General features: G+C 42.2%; 1 protein-coding gene across 1 annotated transcript in view; it reads left to right on the top strand.

The window, feature by feature from the left end:
* Positions 1–24701, top strand: part of TRPM1 (transient receptor potential cation channel, subfamily M, member 1) — a 71444-nt gene that overhangs the window by 34370 nt on the left and 12373 nt on the right. The window contains exons 13-23 of the mRNA XM_012642694.1: positions 2219–2511; positions 4673–4901; positions 6905–7027; positions 7232–7363; positions 9391–9519; positions 12027–12278; positions 13747–13921; positions 15829–15849; positions 17421–17565; positions 18780–18982; positions 19630–19762. Of these exons, the coding sequence (XP_012498148.1) occupies positions 2219–2511; positions 4673–4901; positions 6905–7027; positions 7232–7363; positions 9391–9519; positions 12027–12278; positions 13747–13921; positions 15829–15849; positions 17421–17565; positions 18780–18982; positions 19630–19762 (1835 nt within the window). The remainder of the gene's footprint in view (positions 1–2218; positions 2512–4672; positions 4902–6904; positions 7028–7231; positions 7364–9390; positions 9520–12026; positions 12279–13746; positions 13922–15828; positions 15850–17420; positions 17566–18779; positions 18983–19629; positions 19763–24701) is intronic.

Below are 24701 nucleotides of genomic sequence, written 5' to 3'. Positions count from 1 at the left end.
AATCATTTTTAAAATTTGTTGTAGAAATGAGGTCTTGCTATGTTGCCCAGGCTGTTCTTGAACTCCTGACTTCAAGCTATCCTCCTGCCTCAGCCTCCCTAAGTGCTGGGGCTACAGATACGAGCCACCTTGCCTGGCCTCCTCTTTTTTTCCTTAACCACTCTTGCCTACATATTTTATTGGTGTTTTTGCTTTATCAAGCAACTTTCTTTTTTCTGTTTCTATTTTATTAATGTGTGCTTTTACTTTTATTCATTCTTTCCATATACTTTAGAGTTACTGTATTGTTTTTATTGACTCAATTTGAAAATAAAGTTCACTCATTTTCAATCTTCCCTATGTTCCAATAAATACATTAAAGGTATACATTTTTCTGAGCATTGTTTTATGGTATTCCACAAGTTTGGGTAAGTAGAATGTTCATTGCCATTTATTTCTAAGAGTGTATAATTTCCTCTTTAATCCAAGAGTTATTTAGAAGTGTATTTTAACTTTTCCAGATGCGGACTTTTGTTGTTGTTATTATACTACTGTTATTGATTTCTACTTTTATTCCCCATATGTAAAGTATATGCTTTTTGATACTTGGAATTTGTTGAAATGGAAAATCTCAAAAGAATTGGAGTATTATGCATGGTTGATTTTTGTTAATAATCCATGTATGTTGGAAAAAACATGAATTCTCTGTTGGCTATAATTCTTATATTTACTCATGAGATCACACTTAATCATTCTGCTATTCAATTTGCTTCTATACTTATTAATTTTTTTTCAAATTCATTGCTAAGTGAGGTGTGGTTACAGACTCTTACTATGACTGTGGATGTGTCGATTTCTCCTTATACTTCCAGTTCACATCCTTTGTTATTTTGTTGAGTTGTTTCTCTTTTTCTTATTGATTTGTGGCAGGCAAAGGCATTTTAGAAAAATTAACTCCTTGTTTCTTATATTCTTTCTCTGGCAATTATTTTAAAGGAATTTGCATATAATTAATATTTTAATAATATTACATGTTATTGAATAGTAGGTTTTAAAGGACTTCTGTTTTATAACATTTCATTAGCCATTAGTTTATTTTATTTTATTTTCTATATTCTTGAAAATAAAGCTATGTTTACTTTTAAATTTCTATAATGTCCATTTTTAACCTATATAGACCAACCTTCCTTAATTACTGTTACTGTAACTTTACTGTGACAAAATTAGAAAATCAGAACAAAAACATTTACATCTGAGGCAAGACATGATAGTTTCAATTAAAGTGTTATCACAACTCATGATATTATAAAGATTGAGTCAGTCGTGAACAACTTGTAATAGGAATTGCAAAGCCAGATTTCCCCCAGAGCTCCCAGGCTCTAGCCCTCTCCAACCACGTAAATGTAGGCGAGTTATTCAGACTTTGTCTTCATCTGAGGGAATGGAAGGAATTCACAACCTCTCAAAGTCATTGTAAGAATAAAAGTAGATAATTGGTGGGAATGCTCTTTGCAAAAGAGCAAACATCTGTTTCTGCTATTCCATTGAGTACTAAAGTATTAGCCTGGAATAGTCTAAGACCCACATGTGTCCATGCCAATTCTCCCAATCATCATCTGCCGTTCTTGAGAATCCTGCTCGGCTTTCAGAACAGTTCTCGTGATCCCTTTAGGACATGGGAAATCTTGGCCTCCCGTTTGCACCATGTGAGGGAAAGGACAGTGCTCATTCAAAATGGAATGTTTGCTTTCTTAAAACGCTGGAGGGAAACTTGAAAAACATTTTTCTCTATCCCTTGTTACATTTTTCTATTAATTTCTGGTTCGGTTATAGCTGGCAAACGAGTGTTGATATTACGCTACCTTGGAAGACTTCCCTGGGGAAATAAACTGCAGACCTTACCTCGCCCACGGTGCTATCTGTATTTAGTTTGGGGGGAGGTTTTGTTTTAGTTTTGCAGCATCTCCTCAGCTAAAGTCTTCTGAGTAAAACTGCTCACCCAGGGTGTGAGTTACTCACAGTAATATGCCTTTGCAGCTCGTTTGGTTTTAGGTGGTTTACTTATAATAAACATGTGCATCTTTTCAGAAGAATTCATATATGAAGCAGAAACTTAAGATGTATTTTAAAGGTCTCTGTATCACCTCTGACAGAAGGGTTTTCTCCCTCCAGTAGTCTGGAACCCTTCATTGCACACGGTTATGGCAGGCCCATGAAACGTGAGCCTTTCTCCCCTCAGGATGATGAGCCTCCGGCCAAAGGGAAGAAAAAGAAAAAGAAGAAAAAGGAGGAAGAGATCGACATCGACGTGGACGATCCCGCCGTGAGCCGATTCCAGTACCCCTTCCACGAGCTGATGGTGTGGGCCGTGCTGATGAAGCGCCAGAAGATGGCGGTCTTCCTGTGGCAGCGCGGCGAGGAGAGCATGGCCAAGGCCCTGGTGGCCTGCAAGCTCTACAAGGCCATGGCCCACGAGTCCTCCGAGAGCGAGCTGGTGGATGACATCTCCCAGGACTTGGACAACAATTCCAAGTTAGTGTCTAGAGGGGATTTAAGGGCCAGGAGAGACTGCCGTCCTGAGTACCTGTCCCTTTCAGGGAAGGGTTGCCAATGTCCTTCTCACTTAAGGACCTTGCGTCCAACAATGGTCAGAACTTGTTCATAGATCACTTTGTCCTTCACATCAGCGCTTTTCCTTCCGTCTCTCTGGGCTGTTTCTGGACTGTCATTGTTTTTGTTTACTTCCTCATATTGAATTTTAATGCAAAGACAATGAGATTAATTTCCATAAGGGGGACAACTTTAGTGAGCCCATGCCTTGGACTGTGAACTTCACAAGTGTTTCTCAGTGTTTTCTTCCCCTTAGGTGGGACGGGACGGCTAATGGGAGAGTTGGGAATGCACCCCCGCCCCAGGTCAGTTAGGCTCTAGCAAAACCCAAGCAGGTGAGGCTCTGATAAAATCGGTTTTCCTGAGGGCAGGCCTTGTTAAGAGTGCTCTGGCCTAGTTGAAAATGGTTTCTTTTCCCCTGCCGCAGCTGGAAGCACAAAGGGATTTTTCTCCTCTATTCGCTGTGAGAACCTGGTCAAGCTCCTGGAGATAAAATTCTCAAAAGTGTGGGGGCCCTCCTGTGTCTGGGTCCCCCTGGAGTTTATAACTCACAGACTTGTCCACACTGAGCCTCCAGAGATTTTTCAATTACAGTTCACGATTTCTCACCCTGCACTGGTCCCCACAAAGGTTTCTGCTCCAGTAAGTGGTGGTTCCCTAAGTCCACTTGTCTGTCTCTCTAATTCTGGGGACAGCAGTTTGCCCTGCCACCCCACTTCTCTGATGGATGTAAGAAGAGTTGTCGATTTTCAGCTTGTTCAGTTTTTTACTTGTTAGGACAGACTGGTGACTTCCAAGCTCCTTCCATGCCAGACTGGAAACCGGAGATCCCGGCACAACTTTATAGGTACATAAACTCGAGGCAGATCCAGGAAGCCCTGCCAACATCTAATATCTTTGTTTTCTGAAGTATGCTGCTTTTACTTTGGACTGGATGACTTCTAAACTTACTAGCTGATTTCTAAACATAGGAACTCAAGGCTCTCTAAAAATGAGGATGTGTCCACATAGCTTATGGGTTCGTAGATGCCATCGTCCCTTGCTTCCTAGAGTGCACACGTGGTAAAGTGTCAGCCCACAGCCTGCAGGGCCTGGGCCAGAAGGTCCTGCACATGGCATTCCCCTTCAGGGGATGGAGAAGGCCGTTCTCCCACACTTAATTCTACCTTCTCCCTTCAGCTCATAACTGGAATAAAATCTTCTATAGAATGGAGAAACAAAAACTGAGGAGGGTGATCACTATGGGAGCATATCTTAACCACATTCCCTAATAAAAAGTTGGAGGAACTGGGAATGTTTATGGTTATCATCAGATATTTGAATCTGGATCATGTGGTGAAGGGAATAAATTTTATGTTCAAATTTCAGCTTGTCACCTTCTCCATTTTCCCCAACTCCTGTCACTGCTCCTCCAACTGCAATTAGGTGCCCCCTGCTCTGGGCCCTGTGACAACTATTCCTCGTTTCTATCATGGCACAAAGAATATGTTATTCTCTTGTAATCCCTGTGTTATTAAGTATTACACACACACAGAGAAAGGCACGAATCCTAAGTGTATAGCTTGATGACTGTTCACAAACAGAACACGTGGGCATGACCAGCACCCAGATCAAGAAAGAGAAGCTAATTGGCACCCACAAGCCCCCTTGTGACCACTTTCAATATCCACCTCCCCTGCTACCACCATCAAGGGCAGCCCTATGGTCCTGGCCTCTGACCCCACAGGTGCTGTTTTGAACTTGCCTTTTCTCTCTTCTGTCTGCCTACCTGATCTGTGCACTACTTGAGGGAAGGGGCTTTGTCTTCTGTCTCTGTGTCCTTGGGACCTGGGGGGCAGATCTGGGGTCAACCTAAATCTCCATTTGCAGCAAGAGCCGTCAGTCCCCGTGCTGAGCATGGCATCCCTATCCCTGGCCACCCTCCTCTGCATCCCTTGAGCTTCTTGCTTGAAGAGGACCTCAAAGCCCCTTGCAATCAAGCAATCTGCATCCTGTGGCTCCATATGTCCCTGTGGACACGGCTGTCTAAGAAAGAGCTTGCAGCGCCTGCAGCTTCACTCCGATTCCTTCTCTTTCCCTCCAGAGATTTTGGCCAACTTGCTTTGGAGCTGTTGGACCAGTCGTACAAGCACGATGAACAGATCGCCATGAAACTTCTGACCTACGAGCTGAAAAACTGGAGCAACTCAACCTGCCTCAAACTGGCTGTTGCAGCCAAGCACCGGGACTTTATCGCTCACACCTGCAGCCAGATGCTGTTGACCGACATGTGGATGGGGAGGCTGCGAATGAGGAAAAACCCTGGCCTGAAGGTATGTGTCATGTGGCTGTTAGACTAGTGACTGCCAGGCTGAGCTAAGAACTTCCAGTGGGTTCTGTTACTTGTTCCTCTGAGCCACTCTGTAAGCAAGATACTGTGACAATCCTTGTCTTACAAATGAGGAACCTGAAGCTTTGGGATTAACTTGCCTCAGATTTTAGCTGGTCAGCGTGGGACCAGGACCTAAATCCGGGTGGCCTAATGCCAGACCACCACCCGACAAGCATGCCTGGCTTACACAAAGCCCTGTCACATTCAGTGTCTTCAAATGGAGCCCCTGTAACTAATCACACACCCTGGTCAGGTTACCTACCTGCCATTAAAGCAGGGACCTCAACTCTATTTCTATAGATTCCTTTATAACTCTGAAGTTATGTGATGTGATTTTAATTGGTAATGTCTTCATGATGTGGAGTTTATGAGAGAATATAGAGCTATGAAAGGACTTGAAAGGATGTTGTGGGGAGACAACTATATTTCAATTAAACACTAGCTCTGTTGTTTACTACTGTTAACTATTAGGTTATCTTGAAAAGAGATTCTAATCCGCAGATAACCTAGTTATCTAATGGAGATATTATACCTATTTTTAGGATCACTATGAGAATAAAGAAAAGAGAATATATGTTATATTGTGTAGCATGGTTCTGGCAAATAGAAGGCACTTTGTTTTCTAGAAATACAAATGTTATGCCGAACTGTCTAATTCTATATAATACACTAAGCTGATAGTATACATAACTTTGGATATTATCATAATACCAAAATAGTTTGCAGGATACCAAGAATAAAGAGATATTTAAGGTTTTAAAGAAACCAAAATAGATCACTTACAAAAGGATGAACATAGTGTTGGCATCAGACTTTTCGTCAACAATATTGAAACCTAGAAGGTGCAGTGGAACGAGGCCCTCACAGTTCTGAGGGAAAAACATTTGGAAACTGAAATTTTTTTACCTAGGTCAGCTACTTAAAAACATAGACTATCTATTTAGGACAGGCTCAGGACTCAAATTATACACACTTTCTATATACCCATTCAGAAGTTTACTTCAGTGGCTATTCCATGGTGGGGGGGGCGGGCAGAAAAGGGTAAAAATTGCAAGAAAAAAGGGTGACATGGAATGCAAGAAACACGTCCCAAGTTTCACAAACCCCCATACAAAAGCTGTGCAGCAGAGAGAAAGGCAGTCAGATTAAATTAGTACAAAGAATTGCTGGAATCCAAGAAGAAAGTACTGAAGGAGAACAGAAATGACTCCAATAAAGAGACTGAAAGCCACAAAGTGTCAGGAATACAGGTTAGGGAGACACAAATAGTTTATAATTCTTAACAAGAAAATAGAAGGAGAATCATAAATTTCAGAAAAAACAAAAAACTGCACACAAAAGATAAAGTTCAGTTATGATTCAAACTAAAATTTGAAATGATCTCGAGCAATTGGCACAGTGTAGAAAAATCACTTATAAAAAGGGCAACACGTTTTCCATCTACCAGCCTAGGCATTCTTTTGTTGTGTAGGCTGAGCCCAATTAAGTGCTTTTGTGAATCACATTAGCCTTTTGACTCTTAGTTCACATATTCTTATTTACATCAAAGTTATTTCTACATAAAATAATTTTGGTCTATTTCATTAGAGGTAGTGTTGCATTTTATTTATTGATTGATATTATGATATGCTAATTTAAAGATTTACCTGCTTTGAAATTTAATGTAAGAACTTTGCTTGTTAAAGTCAGGATTACCCATAATGCTGCTTGCGATCCACCTAAAAAAAAATCAGCTGGTATTCTAGAATTCTTCACCGTCTGCAATTCTACCACTGTACCAAGCACGAGAAGCCACAAAACTTCGGAGCAGGGATAAACATGTTCCAGGGCTCCTAGGTTATCGATTAATATTGAAGGTTATCATTTTAAAATTTAAACTATACTGGGACATTTTTCTAGAATTGCCATAGCCTAAAAAATTGATTTATGTCTTACCATTCACAGGTGATCATGGGGATTCTTCTCCCCCCCACCATCTTGTTTCTGGAATTTCGCACATACGATGATTTGTCATATCAAACATCCAAGGAAAACGAAGACGGCAAAGAAAAAGAAGAGGAAAACATGGTCAGTGAAGCCCTTGATCCCAAGAGGATCATCAATTTCCTTTCATTTCTGAAACTGTTGAGAGTCCTCTTACCATGGATTTAGAAACCTCATTAACTGAGTGTATTTTTATAATGCTTTATTTTGAAAGGCACCTGTGTGCTGGAGTACGTTGCATTCCCCACTTAGCAATCTGCCTGCTGTGTGCTGTGCTCTGTTTTCCAGGATGCAAACGCAGATGCTGGCTCCAGAAAGGGGGACGAGGAGAATGAGCACAAAAAGCAGAGAAGCATCCCCATCGGAACAAAGATCTGTGAATTCTATAACGCGCCCATCGTCAAGTTCTGGTTTTACACGGTAAGGCCTCCTCCCGAACATCTGCCATCTAGCATGTTTTCAGTACTTCAATATGTTGGAATCAAGAAAAATTTCAAGGGCCTAAAGAAGTATCTAAAAATTCACTGAATTAACATGAATTAGGAAAACAAAATTGGGACTAATTGAGATCTTTAACTGAAATTGGATCTAGATATCTTGTTATGTATTTTTATGTATGTAAAAATATGGCCATTCTACCCCCCAACAAAATAGTCACATTCCATTTGCTTAAGATGAAGGATTTTTAAAATGCCTTTAGTAATACAAACTTAGGGAAATATAATTTTAAAAAGAACAGAGATGGCTAGTGATTTAAAGAGCAAATTCACAGATTCCATTTTTCATTAAACTGGTGGGGTTAGTAAAAGGGCTTGGCAGAACCCAGACGATAACCTCCTGGAACAGAGCAGCAAATCAAGCCCTCTCCGCTCTACAATGCCCCCAAACAGACCACTTGGCCCTCACGCCATCCTCCAGCCCCCTCGGTGCTCAGGCCCAGACAGCTGCCTGGAGACACCAGCAGGAGAGGAAACAGGAGCAGATCTGAGCGCCCACCTCTGGAGGGAAATGGCCTAGCTGCACTGGGAAATGGTCCCAGCAGGGGTGGCCAGACATGCTGTGGCTTGTGCAACTGTGTCAGTCTGGCAGAGGGACAAAACGTCTCATGAAATCCCAAGCACCAGGCCACAGCCCACGCCAGGCAGGCCCTGGCACTGTGGTTCCATTGGGGACCAGGCAGGAGCAGATGATGGACATGAGGAGCTAGGTTTGGGGCCATGAACCATGCAATGGATGAGGGTGGGGGTGGGGCAGAGCAGAGCTCTGGTAGGGGGCAACCTTGAGGGTCACCCATGGGCCTGGACACCCAACCTTTTAGCAGCCACACTTGATGATGGAAGTGGAAGCCACCACCACCTACTTGTTCTGTTCAGAATCAGCTGAGGGCCTGGAGTGCACCTAGGGAGCCCAGCCACAGAGGATGCGGGGGAGGCCTGAGTCCATGCTTCTGAACCTTGGGCCTTACCCAGACCCTCTGGATGCTCTTTCTGGATGGGGGGATGGGAGGACATGGCACATTTTACAGCTTCCCAGGGATTATGACACAGCCCAAAGTTTGAGAACTCTAGCTCTGATCCTCCTGCAAGGAACGGACAGTGGATACAGGGGATTCTACATGTATCCTCATAAAGCCTATACAATGGGGAGGGGAGGATCTTTAAAAAAAGAAAACCTGCCAAGTCACAGATACGTAACTGCTAGCACCCCTCCCCCAAGACTTCAGAAGGGGCCTGTGCCAGTGAGGGACCCTGAGCTGACGTTCCCTCAGCTTCGTGGCCAATGAACCCGGGACCATCAACTTCAGACAACCTCCCTCCCCAACACCTCACCCCTGTATGCTCACCCCACCCCACCTCCAACTCTACCTCTTTCCTTGACACTAAGATAGGGACCGTATTGTGGCCACAGCAAACCCTAGACTTGTCACTGCTAATGGACGGAGCTGTTGGGTCAGCTCCTGTGTCTGGGCAGACCACTCATCCCACTCCTCCACACAGCCCTTCTTCTAACTTCCCACGGCATCCATCAGTCATGGAGAGATTCCAGAGGGAAATCTGAAAGACAGGGAGGAGTAAGTAACATTTTCCAATTTCCAGGAATGTAGAAGACACATCAGCAAACTATTAAAATTTCCCTATTTATCATAATTTTTGCAACTTCGTAATTTTCCCATGAGGATGGTAGCACAGACAAATAAATATATCTCCATGTAGAAAATGAAATGTCAGTGCCTGTGGGCTGCCAAGGTATAAAATGCCTCCCAACCTGCCTCAAAGGTCTCTATCTACACTGGGTATGTGCAGGGAAGGTTTTCTCTCAATGAGTCAGTCCAGCTGGAAATGGAAATTTATTTTAGAAGATGTGTCAACCTGAAAGAAAATAGAGTTTCCAAACTTGATTCCAGCGTTATCCCCTCCAACGTGGCTGGCAACTTTTCTTTCTTCCAGATATCATACTTGGGCTACCTCCTGCTGTTTAACTACGTCATCCTGGTGCGGATGGACGGCTGGCCCTCTTTGCAGGAGTGGGTTGTCATCTCCTACATCGTGAGCCTCGCGTTAGAGAAAATACGAGAGGTGATTACTCCAAAGGCCCATCCCAGCCCCACTAACCACTGGCTTCAAATTCAGATATGGGTCCTTATTGCAAAAACATTTCATGCACATTATATATGCTGTGGGACTTTTCTTTTGAGGTGTCACAATCCCAAGTTTAGTCCATTCACTTACTTAAGATGTATACGTTTTCTCCTTCCAGCTGAATTTGAACTCTCAAAACAAAACACAAGGCAAAATAAATGATATTTAATAATAAAAACAGGTCTGAGTACATGTAAAAGCAACAGCAGGCTGGGCACAATGGCTCAAGCCTATAATCCTAGCACTTTGGGAGGCCGATGTGGGAGGATTGCTTTAGGCCAGCTGTTGGAGACCAACCTGAGCAAGAGCAAGACCCCATCTCTACAAAAAATAGGAAAACAATTAGCCAAGTGTGGTGGCAGGCACCTGTAGTTCCAGCTACTGGGGAGGCTGAGGCAGAAGGATCACTTGAGTCCAGGAGTTTGAGGTTGCAGTGAGCTATGATGACAGCATTGCACTCTAGCCCGGGACCTTGTCTTGGGAAAAAAAAGAAAAGTAACAGCTAATGCTGCCAGCTACCTGAGATAAACCAATTACTGCAACTGGGTACAAATTTTGGCTCAGTTTTCTGGGACCTGAAACTATAAACAGAGAGATACAAGAGATGACATTTTTCCCATAACTTGGAACTTTAGACCACATTGTGCGCTCGCACGGTGCACACCTGGACTTTTGTGCGAGAGATTTATGAAAAGAAGGCTCTCAGTAAGAGGGAGCCAGGAGTAGGGAGGCAGCCAGGGGAGAGAAAGGAGCTGAGTGAGGTGTGGTTTCAGGTGGAATCTGTCCTCAGCCCAATCCTGCAGAAGACTCAGTGGACTGGACACCGCAGAGTCTGTCCCACGTTGAGCAAAGGGAGCGGAGTTTTATACCCCACATCAGTCAGTCATTGGCACCCACCAGAGACACAGCTCCAATTGCCCAAGGGCCAGCCTCCCAGAAGCGGGCAGGTGTCAGCCTAACAGCAGGGCCTGTGCCCACATGGAGAAAGGATCCAGGGGGTGTGGGCCAGGCCCAGAACATCTATTGCAAACAGAGGGAACAAGATTTTTTAACTCAGTGTTGAAAAAGAATAGACAGCATTGCACACATGACTCTTATTATCACAGAGAGCTTAAAATGATAATGAGACTCCAAGAAGGCAATCTCAGCAGGCAGCAGAGGACATATGCACCAGCCTCTTTTCTTTCCAATGTCATCCACGAGTTTTAATTCACTGTATTCGCTTATAAAGAGAAAGCTTGTATCCAAGCAAAAAATGAACTTGAACTGAAAAAGCACACAGCATAATTTCACATCTTTTCTCCAACTAATATAGAACCAGTGTTATTAGTTTGCAATTACTATTGACTCTTTTCACTAACTAGTTTTACTAACCTAGTTCAGCTAGAGGGAGTTTGATGCCATCGGTCTAACAAGAGCCTGAGAAACCAAAAGCGCACTGAATCTAAAATTGTATTAATACAGCCCATCCCCATCTTCTTCTACTACTATTCTTTCTTTTCTAGCTGGGCTTCAATCAGCCTCTGCAGGTGCTACAACTGGGATTTCCCAAGTGGCCTGCCTTACCATCTCTAGTGCCATCGTGACCTTGCTGAACGTCAACTGTACACCAAGACACTGTTCATCTCCTGCCCCCAAGTTACAGGAAAGAGAGTGGCCATCAGCCAGTGTGCCAGGGTTGTTAAATGAGTAAATCCCCCCTGTGTTTGCTGAGAGATAGTCACCACTCCATCCCCCTCCGCAGGATCCCCAGGACCTCCCAGGATCTCCACAACTGAAGGGGTATCACCTGGTACAGCAGACCCCCTCCCTGATGCAGCACCATAGCTGTGCCCGTTGGCATCTCTTTGTGCATGACTGTGCATGCTGCTTGCTAAATATTTTCCATCTTATTCTGTGGAAGTCTCCTTTTAATCAGCAGTGATCTTGAAAGTATAATATCTCAAGTAGGGGAAAACCTAGGCCAACTTGCCCCTGACTTCTCATGTCTAAGTTACAAAGGAATTTTGACAAATTGGCATTTTCTAGCCCAATTCTGCCATCTGCACGGGGTGGACTGCCCCTCTGTGGGACCATGTGGGGTTCATCCGTGCTCTAGAATTTTCCTCCTCTGTGAGTCTGGAATGTGGACTAACAGGCACGTGTCCAGATAATTAGAAAAGAAATCAAAAGTCAGCTGATTTAATTACAGCCAGAAGGACATAATTTAGAAGGCATTTCCTGAGAGTTTATGAAATCCTGCATCTAAGAATAGGGAGGATTCCATGGAATTTCCCTTTCTAGATATCACTCTCTGCCTGCGAAGATTAATGTTTAGAGGTCTTCAGCAGAAAGGCACCAGATGCCCTGGAATGTTCCACCGGTCTTATCATTCCAAGATTCTAAGAAGACAAGACTTCCAATACAGCATTCTCAGTTTATTGTTCTTTGGGGTTTGTTTTCAGATCCTCATGTCAGAACCAGGAAAACTCAGCCAGAAAATAAAAGTCTGGCTTCAGGAGTATTGGAACATCACGGATCTTGTGGCCATTTCCACGTTCATGATCGGAGCAATCCTTCGCCTACAGAACCAGCCATACATGGGCTACGGCCGAGTGATCTACTGTGTGGATATTATCTTCTGGTACATCCGTGTCCTGGACATCTTTGGTGTCAACAAGTATCTGGGGCCCTATGTGATGATGATTGGAAAGATGGTTAGTAATTACACCCCATGACCAACCACAGATACTTTGGCTATGGTTAGGACAGGAGACCAGGCCTTGGGTGTGGCTTCCTTAGATTTCATTTGGTCTTTCCTGAGCAGTTATTTCTTATAAGATATGTTCTTTGCTTTAAGACACACAGTTCTCCTACATGTTGATAACTTAATAAAATCCAATAGAAAAACATGAGTTGAGGGCCTAGTATATATATATACATATACTCTGTGTGTGTATATGTATCTCAATATAAGGCATTCAATACATACTATTTTCCTTCTTCCATACCTTGTTCTATACCACATTTAAACTGTAGGATGACAAATTACTTTCACTTTTTATTCCTTCTGATTTATCATTAATGAGTATATATCAACAGTAAGATAAAAGAAAATATCCTCCTCTTTTATAAGAGCTTTCTTCACCTTCCCAACACATTAGAGAACATCAAGTTTGATGCAACAGGAATTCAGGAGCAAAATAGATACCTCAAAATATATACTCTACATCTTGATGGCTAGAAACTTATTTTCAGCATTCGTTAGTACAGGGACCTGGATTTGATGTTCTATGAGGTTACATCCACTTCAGAATTTTTATGTGGCAAAAACCTGATTCATAACCTCCAGCATGTGGTAGAAGCTGGAGAAAAAGGGGGCCCAGGGCCATTCCTCCACCTGTACTCCAGACAGTCTTCAGCTCATGTGCTCCGGCCTGTGGGCACAGGTAGTTCATGTGATTGGGCCAAGACAAATCCATGGTGATATTTACTCCAGAACAGGCTACAGAAAATGAAACTAAAAATTAAATAGCAGGTAATGCTTATATTACCTAAAACAGCCCTTCTTAGGACTGGTCCCAGAAGAAAGGAAACCTCCTAAGTTTAGGAATAACTCTTTATAAGGCGAGTGGCTTTGAGATAAGGGGTATATGATTTAGTTAATCCAGCAAGGACCCTCATCTTCAGAGATGTTCAAAACTAGGAATGGTACCAGTTTAGTATCCACAGTAACCAGAGAAAGCACCAGAGAAACCACTCAGAATTCATGTAATGAATGAATAAATACTGGTGTATACTCTCAATTCATTATCTTTTTACCTCCTTAGCTATTTCCTTCTCTTATTCCTTAGTTTCCCTTACAAAGTCCCATCTTTCCCCATCAGTCTTCCCTTCCTCCCTTGGCAGTTGTAGTTACTAGAGGAACATGTGTTCATGGGCAAAATAGAGAAGGACTGAGAGCAGATAAGGATAGCAATGTTCTAAAATAAGACATTCTAGCCATAAGGCATTGCATAGAGTAGAAAAAACTAGTAGCCCATGGATGGAAAGGAAAGAAGGGAAAGGAGCTTTCTCCATCCCAATTAAGCAGTTGTGAAATCCTTGGAAAGAGCAACGTAATGAACCAGGATGAACTCGGCCCACGAGTCAAGACGGTAAGAGACACACATTCTCCCTACTCAGATGATCGACATGCTGTATTTTGTGGTCATCATGCTGGTCGTACTCATGAGTTTCGGAGTAGCTCGTCAAGCCATTTTGCACCCAGAGGAAAAGCCTTCATGGAAACTGGCCCGAAACATCTTCTACATGCCCTACTGGATGATCTACGGAGAGGTGTTTGCAGACCAGATAGACCGTAAGAATAGAATTCATAGTAAGATTCTCTTCCCTGCTTCTGAGGCAGATGATCAGCTCCAAATTAATGAAAGATCATGGATTAATTTGGAAACAAAGTATTTTTCATTCTGCCACAGGCATCCAATTACTTCATGAAGGAATAAGTATAGATCATGGAATGTAGATTTTCAGACATCAGTCATTTCTTTTATTCTAAAAACCCTTCCCTAGACTTCTGAAAGAGCCTGACTTCCCTTGAGCTGGGCCCAGGGGATGTCCTATCACATGACTATAGTTCCAATGCCAATATCCTAGTTCTTCCTCAACCTCAATATCTTTCCACCCCAGGATAAAGCTGGTAGTAGAATGAACTAGCCAGCATGGCAGGGTAACTGGTACCTCACATCCTCTTCTTCTTCAAGCCATCAAAGCCCATTTTCCACATAGCTACCCATCCCCTCTTCACTACTGGAGTGCTATTTTTTATTGTCAACAATAATCTGGATGTTGGCAGAGGAAACAATTGCAATCCTGCATGGATTACTAAGGAATGTAGGCCCCAGCTCCTCAGCAGGCTGGGCTGGTGTCCCCTGTGTTGTAGGGATGTGCAGCTCAAATTTTCTTGTACCTGTTTCCCCAAGTCAGTTAATGCTCCACCAGTGAACAAGGCACTTCAGTCCCATTTTCATGTCAATACCAATATTTTCATTTGCATGTTGTACTTTATCACAAAGTATCAGGTATAATAGCATGTCTCCTGCTTCCAGAGTTCTGTCACTTGGGAACAGAAGATTTTGAACATCCTCCCCTCATATGAAACACAGAGCTGTCAGTCTTCTGCCTCTAGATTAGACTAATAAATAACAAGCTCACACAGTACCTTCTTTCTATAATAGCTTTTATGACACGATTCTGATAAGCAGAGAGAGATTCTGAACTTGAGTATTCTGATACACAAGTATCACAGATCAACTATTGGATGTGTTTGTAGCTTGGTAAACCGGAACATAAAAATCTGGCTAGGCATGGTGGCTCACACCTGTGATCCTGCACTCTGAGAGTCTGAGTGGGAAGGATTGCTTGAGATCAGGAGTTGGAGAACAGCCTCAGCAAGAGTGAGACCCCATCTCTACAAAAAATAGAAAAATTATCCAGGTGAAGTGGCGTGCACCTATAGTCCCAGCCACTTGGGAGGCTGAGGAGGATCGCTTGAGCCCAGGAGTTTAAGGTTGCATTGAGCTATGATGACACCACTGCACTCTAGCCCAGGCAACAGAGCAAGAATCTGCCTCAAAAAAAAAAAAAATTAATCTGATTTCAAAAAGCATATTAGTTTAGGTAAACATGTATACATGTTAAAAGTCCCTGGACTCCAGACAAGCTGTAATATTTTTGTTATTGGTTATTTTTAATTAATTTGGGTAATAAGAGAAGATAAAGAAGTAAACCTATGGCTATGCTATTTTCAGTAACACCATTAAATGTAGGTTTTCAATTCTTGATCCGACGATAACATAATTTTGTATCTATGTGTGTGAGGTGTTTGTTTTGGAATAGAGGGAGTGCTTGATTGGTTAACCTGTGAGTTAAAATGATCATCTGCCAGTAACATCATGTCTTTTTCATAGTATTTTTAACTAGTGAGTTTCTATTGTTGCTTATGACATATGGTAAAATAAATATTTATGAAATATATTTTCGAGAACTAATAATTTGTTCAATTCTTCTAAATAGATCACTGTTTCCAAGCATGACTCTATAAGACCCAAGCTTGAAATCTTTGCATTTCTTCACACCAAAATATTTCTTATGTTGTTACAGCATTTGTTTTACTTTTCTCTCAACTGTCATTTTATTTTCTTTCCTCTCCTCCCATCAAAACCAAAAAAATAATAATAATTATCCTGCTCTCCGATCACTGCATAGTCTATGCCATGGAAATTAATCGTAAGTTTACATGGAATTGATGATTCTGTTCCATGAAATGTATTTATTAATTACCTTTTCCTTAGCTGATTACTAATAGTCTTACATTGTTTCCAAATATTTCTCTTGTTTTCTGGTTGCCAGTGCTTGTTAAATTGTAAGTAAAAAGTAAGCACAGTATAAATACACTGTTGGGATTATCCTTTCTTTTGGGGGGGGGGATTTAGGTCCTCTATGATAAAAGCTGCATTTCAAACAAGCAGAGAGAGAAAAGATTATTTTCCAAACATAGCACCAGAACAGTTGATTAAACAGTTTTGCAAGTAAAGGAGACCCCTTGCAGGGAGTTAGCTATGCTCCCAGCAAAAAATTGGGTCCCGTAGGCAAGGGTCATCGCAAAGGATAAGGAAATAATAGAATAGAGAAATAAAAGAAAACACAGAGACAAAAGTACAGTTTTATAGATTTATTTAAAAAGGGGTTGCTCAGGGGACCCCACAGTATTCCCATAAACTGTGAGGCTCAGAATAAAGTTTCACATGGGTATTTATATGTACAGAGATCAGTTGCCAGGGGTAACAGGTTTACATAATAACAGGTAGTTCGTTTTAGGTTCAAAATCTTCCAAAAGCCTTCTATAGATCCCTTAATTAACTCTATCTATGTGAACAAACGGTTACAAAATCTTTCAAAGACAAACTTCTAAGTTCTAAGATAAAGCTAACACTTAACAGAAGGGTTAAACAGAGATATAGTGGCTCCATATTTCTTTATCTAGTTATTGTGGATGGAGACAGGTAGCCAGGAGTCAAGCAGGAACTGTCCCTTGGGCTAATTGCTTTTAGCCACAGGTGTCTGTCTCTCGGGTGGGCACTCTTTGATCAGCTCTCATCCCATGGCTCCATGCAAACCTGCTTTGTTGTTCAACGCAGGTGAAAACCACAGGTTTGAAACTGCAGCGTCACCTTGGAAAGCAGCTGCTATTGACCTTTGAGATGCCCTCCTGAGGCAAGGCAGCTTTTGATATGCAAACTAACATGTTCACATATTCCTTCAGGGCAAAGCCCTGCAAATCTCCTGAAATCATTTCTGTCTCCAATATAGCAATATTAATATATGGAGCAATATTTCTATGGAGCAACAACTCCTTTCCCATACCACGTAACAAAATTATTTTCAAATTTAATGTACAAATGAAACCACGAAAACAACCAGAAGACAAATATAAGGTTAAATAATTGGAAGACACAGTAACTTTCAAACAGATATTAACAACCATAAAGAAAGAAAACGTAAAGATTGATTTGTCTGCTTAAAAATCAAGAACTGTGTATGAAAAACTCAATAAAGAAATGGAAAAATGTTTACAAATATGACAAACTATGAATGACTACCTTTGAGTGAAGATAGTCCTTCATACAATCCTCAGGATTTGTATGAGTTGATATTTTTGCACATGGAAATTGACTGCTTATGAAATAAGAAAAAATCATATTAAAAAAGAAATAGGTCATTTGATAACGTATGTAACAGATGTTTATTCTTTTCATTACATTAAAAAGCAAGCACAAAACCACAAACTTTTCTTTCAGCTCCGTGTGGTGAAAACCTGTATGATGAGGAGGGCAAGCGGCTACCTCCCTGCATCCCAGGCGCCTGGCTCACACCCGCCCTCATGGCGTGCTACCTACTAGTCGCCAACATCCTACTGGTGAACCTGCTGATTGCTGTTTTCAAGTACGTGTCATGGCTGAGGACTGTGAGCTTATTATTTATTGCTTTATAGATTTTCAGTTTAATCTTGGAAATCTCCCATGAGACCATATATTTGCAGAGCATTTCACGAGGGCTTTTAAATAGATAGCATTTTTGCAGTCTTTTTGTTCAACTTTAATCAGTCATAATGTATTCATAAATCAAGAGTTGACACTTAAATACATTTAAATTGAATCTTGGTTAGTATTTCAACACTTCAGTGTGCATTTTAATCTAATGAAAATATTTTCTTAGATGAAAGTCTCCTGGCGTCGAGAAGATTTGATCAAATCGTGCTTTTCATTCATTAGCAGAGGCGCAGAAGGCAATAGTAATTTCATAAGCTGTTACAATCATTGTGATACCATATTAAATATTTTTTCTTATTTACAGAATAGAAGATTAAATGGCCTACGAAAAATATGGCTTAAATGATTAAATCACATTTCCTTTAAAACTTGTCCATTTGACATGATTGTTGAGTATGTTGACCATGCTTAATAAATGTTAAAAAAAAATGATTTTAACTTCTAAGATGAAAAATATGAGAGAAAAATCCTTCACAGAAATATAAAATCTTAGAACTGAACAGGGCGTTGGAGAGGACCTAATTCAAACTCCTGGCTCAAGATAAGAAAACTCAGCTCAGGGATGAAAAAACTGGCTTTTCGAAGGTCCCAGTGTTGGTAGACAAAGCAACCATTCGCTTACTGTCTCCTGTTAGAAATTAAAATAGAAGATTGTACCTACCCCACATCCAAACTGATTCGCCTTCAATCAAATAAGTTCAATAATTAACCAATCCAGTTACCAAGAAAAAGTCATCTTGTTGTTTGACTCAATTGCAAATTTAAACCCTTCAAAATGCTTAGTTAAATGGCTCGTACCTTTAAATGCAGGAAATTAAATTTCCTGAGTATATGAGTCAGTAGACTGGGGTATGGTTTTTCAAGAAAGCGATAGACAGCAAGTTAATATACTTAATTCTTAATTATTTATGAGTGCAATATCCTTGAGCACAGATAATCCACACTGATAGATAAACCAAAAGATTGGGTGAGCAGGGAATTGATATGAACTGGCACTAATAGGCCATTTGTTGTGTATTTTCTTTTAAATATGAGTAACTCTGATGGTTCTAGGAAATCACAATAAACAGTGACATAACTAACTGTAGCAATGTCTTCTTTTTAAAGCAATACCTTCTTTGAAGTCAAGTCAATATCCAACCAGGTGTGGAAGTTCCAGCGCTATCAGCTGATTATGACATTCCATGACAGGCCAGTCCTGCCCCCACCAATGATCATTCTAAGCCACATCTACATAATCATGATGCGTCTCAGTGGTCGCTGTAGGAAAAAAAGAGAAGGAGACCAAGAGGAGCAGGATCGTGGACTGAGTATGTGCAGGACTTTTCGTTTCTATCTTGGGCTAATTTCAAAATCATGTTCCCACTGGACATCATCATAGAAATCTCACTAAACTACTTGCATGTGTGAAAAACACAACACTCTAGACCAGCTGTTCTCTTCAGAATGCTTCTCGTTTTGTGTCCGTTTTATTCCAGTTTTGTCAATCTATTAGTAAGTAACATTACTGAAAGCCAGTTAATGGGGATAAGAAGTTTAAAAAGTTCTCAAAAATAACTCTTAGATATAAATTCCTATATAAATTCAATGTTTCTTTCAAAATGTTTTAATTTCTTCCATCTAAAGAGGCTGAGAAAACCATGCTATATGCTTGACTCTATTAATAAAATACATGCAAGAGGTTTTCCAGAATACATGACTTGGCTTAAATTTCCCAGTAGATGTAATTTTGGGTTTTGTGTTAAAAAGCGGGGCCGTTTGGCTCCAGCAGAAAGGCCACTGCTGCTTATAACTTGTTTTTGGATAATAACCGATTGGAGTAGTCAGAACTGCCCACGAGTGTGGAGAAGGGAGTTTAATTAGAGTCAGGCTGTGAAATTCTCAGTGACACAACTAAACTGATTCTCCACGGATCTCACTCGGTTTTCACGCGGCCAACACTTCTCCCTTTGCACAGAGCTGTTCCTTAGCGACGAGGAGCTGAAGAGGCTGCACGAGTTCGAGGAGCAGTGCGTGCAGGAGCACTTCCGAGAGAAGGAGGACGAGCAGCAGTCGTCCAACGACGAGCGCATCCGCGTCACTAGTGAGAGGTGCGCCCAGCGCGTCCCCACGGCCGGGCCACGGATTTGCGGATTCGGGCGCGCCACTCTACCGGGCATGCCAAAGCGCATTTAAACGTTCACTCTGAGTTCTCGCGTTTATTTAAACTTTGGGTTTTAACGCGTTTGCCCCTCAAATAGTGAGAAAGTTCCTAGGTGATGATCGTATATTGTATATAGAAGTGAATGACAACATTCATTGCAAATACTTCAGCTGCCCCAAACACCGGACAGTTCTTGCCCACCCTCACTGCCCCACAAATTGGGGGCGTTTACCACAGTGTCCTGCATTAATGGAAGCTGCAGAGAGCCATCTTTCTCTGAGCTTTTGCACGTGTAAGTCCCCTTTGCCAAGTGTGATCTTCCCTTAGGGATTGCCTGGAGCAGAGCAGAGGGAAAGGCTCCCTCCTGGGGGCTCCCGGAGGGACAGGGAGGGTAGCGCAGGGAATGGGGTGTCTGTCCGCCCCCCCCGAGGGTGGAAGCCTCTAAAGGGCAGGCTCTGTCTTTCAGATGCTTTTACACCCTCAGTACCCAACAAAATCAGCATAATCCACATGGCAATGCTTAATAAATGCAGAATGAGTGAATACAGGAGTGCATAAATGAAGGCGGGTCTCAGAGTCGATGGAAAGGGTGACATTTTTCAAACCTTATAGTATTGCTGTACCTTAAGCTGAGAAAGAGTAACCTGCAAAGGGTTGACAGGAGCAATAAACCCTCACTATTTGCATTTTTTACCATATAATTTTTGAGAACCTCTATCACTTACCAAAAGTATTTAAACTTGTTAAAGATCTTGATGATCGATGTAATACTTGGTTCCAAAGGGTATAACTAACAGTGTGATAGAAGGATGATCACAGAGAAGGAGACATGCCTGCAGGGATTCTAGCCCTCATTCCATCCTTGAGTCCTTGGAACTCAAGTTTTCTCATACAGTACATGTGTACACTGAAAAACATAAAAACAGTGCAGAACTTCAAAAAGATATTTCAGCCAACAATTCCCAATCAAGGGCCCACACGGTGACAACAGAATTCACAGATACCCCTGTGAATCTCCAGGCCAGTGACCCTGCCCCAGCCCACAGGAGAGGAGATGCCCCTGACAGCTGCGAGTCCCCAGCCCCTCTCCTCTCCTGGACCTAGTCACCTTGTAATCCAACCAAATCCAACCAGCTAAACTCAAGGATCAGCTGCACTACCTTTTGTCCTTACTAAAGTACATTTTTAATAAAACTTTGAAATACTTCTTGACATTTTAACAGCAATTGCTACACTTTCAAGACATAAAAATTATTTCTTCATGAGAGAGATAAAGTACACCATGCAGATAATCTAAAATTTCCACTTTTTATTATAGTTAGACATTAACTTGGATTTAATCATAGCCAGTCATTTACAATGGAAATTGTGTTTGGTTTCCCTCTCCCTTCCCCAGCATTGTTTGGATTTTTGCCATTCTTGGACCAAGGCTCCAAGAATGTGGTTATCAGGTCACTACCAAATTGCATTTTTCTCTGGGGGCTCTGTGCACACGTAATAGGAATGAAAGTGTGCAGGGCAGTAAAAACATGCTACTTCCTGTTTCCTTTGGCTAACATCCCAAGAATGATGGGAGCACATTCCTGTCCCTCTGTTTCCCTTTATCGGCCCTGCTAGGCTGACTCACAGGTGAATGTCCAAGGCAGAAAGAGAAGGACATTTGGGGAGAAGGGTGCTTTCCTTCCCTCATAACCAGGCCAGCTGAGGAGCAAGGGATAGGTGGGAGGATGGAAAGAATAGTAATTATTTGTACCTAACTGGGAGCACCTGTGATTACTTTCAAAATCAAATATTTGAGTACTCAGACATTTCTGCCATTTCTTCAATCTTCTTTATATATTCAATTAGTTTTATTTTCTGCATCACCATTTGCCATTCGATGATTTTCCTGCCCTTCCCCAGCACCATTCAGATTGTAGGGTCTGGGTAGGAGTGCCCTGGTCCCTTTCTTGCCTCCTTGTGGTCTGGGTAGCTTTCCAGACCTGAGCCAGCAACTCCTGTGACTCAGTCTTACAAATGTGCGTATACAGGACGTTGACACACTAGTCATGCTCCTCCATGCAGGGCGCTTTCCATGCTTCTGTGCAGACCCACAACTCAGCTCACTCCAAAAAACTGAAACTGGAAAATCACTGTGGAACTTCTCTCTTCTTCACTATAGATCAAGTTCTGTTTACTTCCCCTTGTGAAGAAATCCTGGCCTGGCCACTTCTTTCCGTCCCCAGCAGTCAACAAGTACAAGCCCTCCATTCCTGCAGCTGCCCCACACTGAGCTCTCCATATGCCTGTCTACTCTTCCAGTCCATGCTGCACTCTGTTGACTCTAACGGGGTCCTGCACTCCTGCCTCACCAGCTCTCCTTAAAAACCCCTCAGTGGCCCCCACTGTTCTCAGACCTTCAAGGTCCAGCCTTGTCCTGGGCCATCCTCTCTCCCAGACTTCCTAGTCCATTTCTTGGCCTTCTTTCATTTCCTCAAAGCGCCAATTCCTCCCTGCCACAAGGGCTTTGCACGTGCTGTTCCCCCCGCCTGGTGCACCTCGCCCTGCTTCCTTGTCCATCTTTTGGATCTCTGCTCAAATTCTAATTCATTATGGAAAACTTCCCTGACCACATTTCACCACAGACTAGGTCAGGACCCTCAGACCCTAAGCTCCATGAAGGCAGAGCCATGTCTGGGTTTTGTCCACCATGACATTCCCAGTGTCTGCATAGCTCCACATAGGAGGAGTGAGATTTTTGAATGAATGAATGATTTAAAAATTTGTTTCTTGATTTGAATACAAATTTCTCTCCTATCACCAATGATTTCCCTCCTATAATATCAATAAGGAAATCAACTATGCTCCCTCTGGGTTCAAAGCATTGTTTTTACTATTAGGAACTAGGAGCAGACTCAAGATGCAAAGGATTGCCCACCCACAATTGTAGGAAAGAATGACAAGTGTTGGTGTTGGCATTGTCCCTGCTTCAAGGGACAGTATCAGAGGGCCAAGGGGGCTAGTGGGATGAGAACGTTTTATAGACAACTTTTGCCAGCACATGCAAAGTAGAACTTGTCAACCTAGATATTCTATTCTCATCCTACCAGGAGAATAACTGGTAACATAAATCCTTATCATTTGGAGCTTCAAGGCCATCTCAATGTCTTCTGCAAATCCACTGTTGAACACATCATTCTTTTTGTGGTTTGGCATCCATTATCACAGCTTCACAGGTTCAGCAGCAATTGGGTTGGAAAGAATCTTTCATGACAAAATTTTGTCAGATTCAACTTCCTTTTCTCAAACAATGAGAATTATGTGATCCAGTGTGTTTTCCTTTTTTTCCATGGTTTCAAGGAAGCTCAGCACCAAATGTAATATTTAATTATAAAAGTATACTAGTACAGGTTTTTGGAATATATGGTGTACATTGCCTCCTCTTTACTTTTTTATACCTTCTACTTCCATTTACGTAAGTTTTACCTATGTCTGCTATTTCAAAATATGCCAGTTATAACTCATAAATTATATGCTTTTTTTTTTTTTATTTCAGCAAATTATGGGTGTACATATGTTTAGGTTATATGCTTTAAGTGCAGTTGGCCTTGTACTTAAGAAGCTATGGGTCTTAGGCCAGCCAAACTTATAACAGCAGATTCTGATTCCTCCCATACCTTCTAGGTTAAGTGGTTTCTTGTCAGATTTGTGGATCTGGTTTAAGGTCTTGGATTTCCTGTAGGTTTGATGAGAAATCAGCAATTCATGGCTTTGAGATCTTTTTTTCTGTTTCTGGGTTTTTTTTGAGACAGTCTCACTCTGTTGCCCAGGCTAGAGTGCCATGGCATCAGCCTAACTCACAGCAACCTCAAACTCCTCGGCTCAAGCAATCCTTCTGTCTCAGCCTCCCAAGTAGCTGGGACTACAGGCATGTGCCACCATACCTGGCTATTTTCTATGTATATTTTTAGTTGTTCAGCTAATTTCTTTCTATTTTTAGTAGAGACGGGGTCTCGCTCTTGCTCAAGCTGGTCTCAAACTGCTCAGCTCAAATGATCCTCCCGCCTCGGCCTCCAGAGTGCTGGGATTACAGGCGTGAGCCACCGCGCCCGGCCAAGATCTTTTTATTTGACATCCTCTTCCCATGTGACCTGACCAGGAAGGCAAGATGCTGGTAATAGAGACCCTACCAAGAAGGAGAGAAGATAGAAACTAGAAGAGGAACTGAAAAGGACATCAGGCTTAGGAAGGAGGTGGAGGATTCCTCGAGTGTAGAGAAGGTCATAGAACGAGAAACATGCAGTGATGGGGAAGATGTCTGGGGCAGATCCCATCCGAAGGCTTTTGTCTTACAAATCAGTAGGAATTAAGGTTGCTTGGATGGTGGGAGGGGGACAGGATTAAATTTTGGAGTTTTGATGTTCCCAGTAAATGACACACCTGCTCCTCACCTGACTTTGAGAGCCAATTCAGAGATAGATGCAGACACCAGACAGAGATAAAAAATATCAGCTTTATTAGTAATAAAAGTTGTACTGGAGGGTGTGGCTCAGTTCTTGCCAAATACACACCCAGAATTAGGAATATCCACTCAGTCCCAGGCAGCGGTAGCCATTGCAGGCCTCCCTTCCCACAGGTAGAGTCAGCCTGCCCGCTACGCTTACCAGATGACCGAGACAGAGAGAGAGAGAGAGAGAGAGAGAGAGAGAGAGAGAGAGAAGCATGCCAGTGTCCTCCTTCCCAAACTGCAACCAGAAAAGCAGTCCTCCTCAAGAATAAATAAAGGGCTGGAGCAAGGCCAGGAGCATTACACTAATGGAAAGTCCTGGCATGTAGCAAGAATAGGAATGGGGAAAGTGTAACCCCGACTCCCCGCCATCAACACACAGACTTGAAGCCAGTAGGGA

This window comes from Propithecus coquereli, unplaced genomic scaffold (assembly GCF_000956105.1).
Source record: "Propithecus coquereli isolate 6110/MARCELLA unplaced genomic scaffold, Pcoq_1.0 Scaffold184, whole genome shotgun sequence".
NCBI lineage: Eukaryota > Metazoa > Chordata > Mammalia > Primates > Indriidae > Propithecus > Propithecus coquereli.
This window is presented reverse-complemented; position numbering and strand designations above follow the sequence as displayed.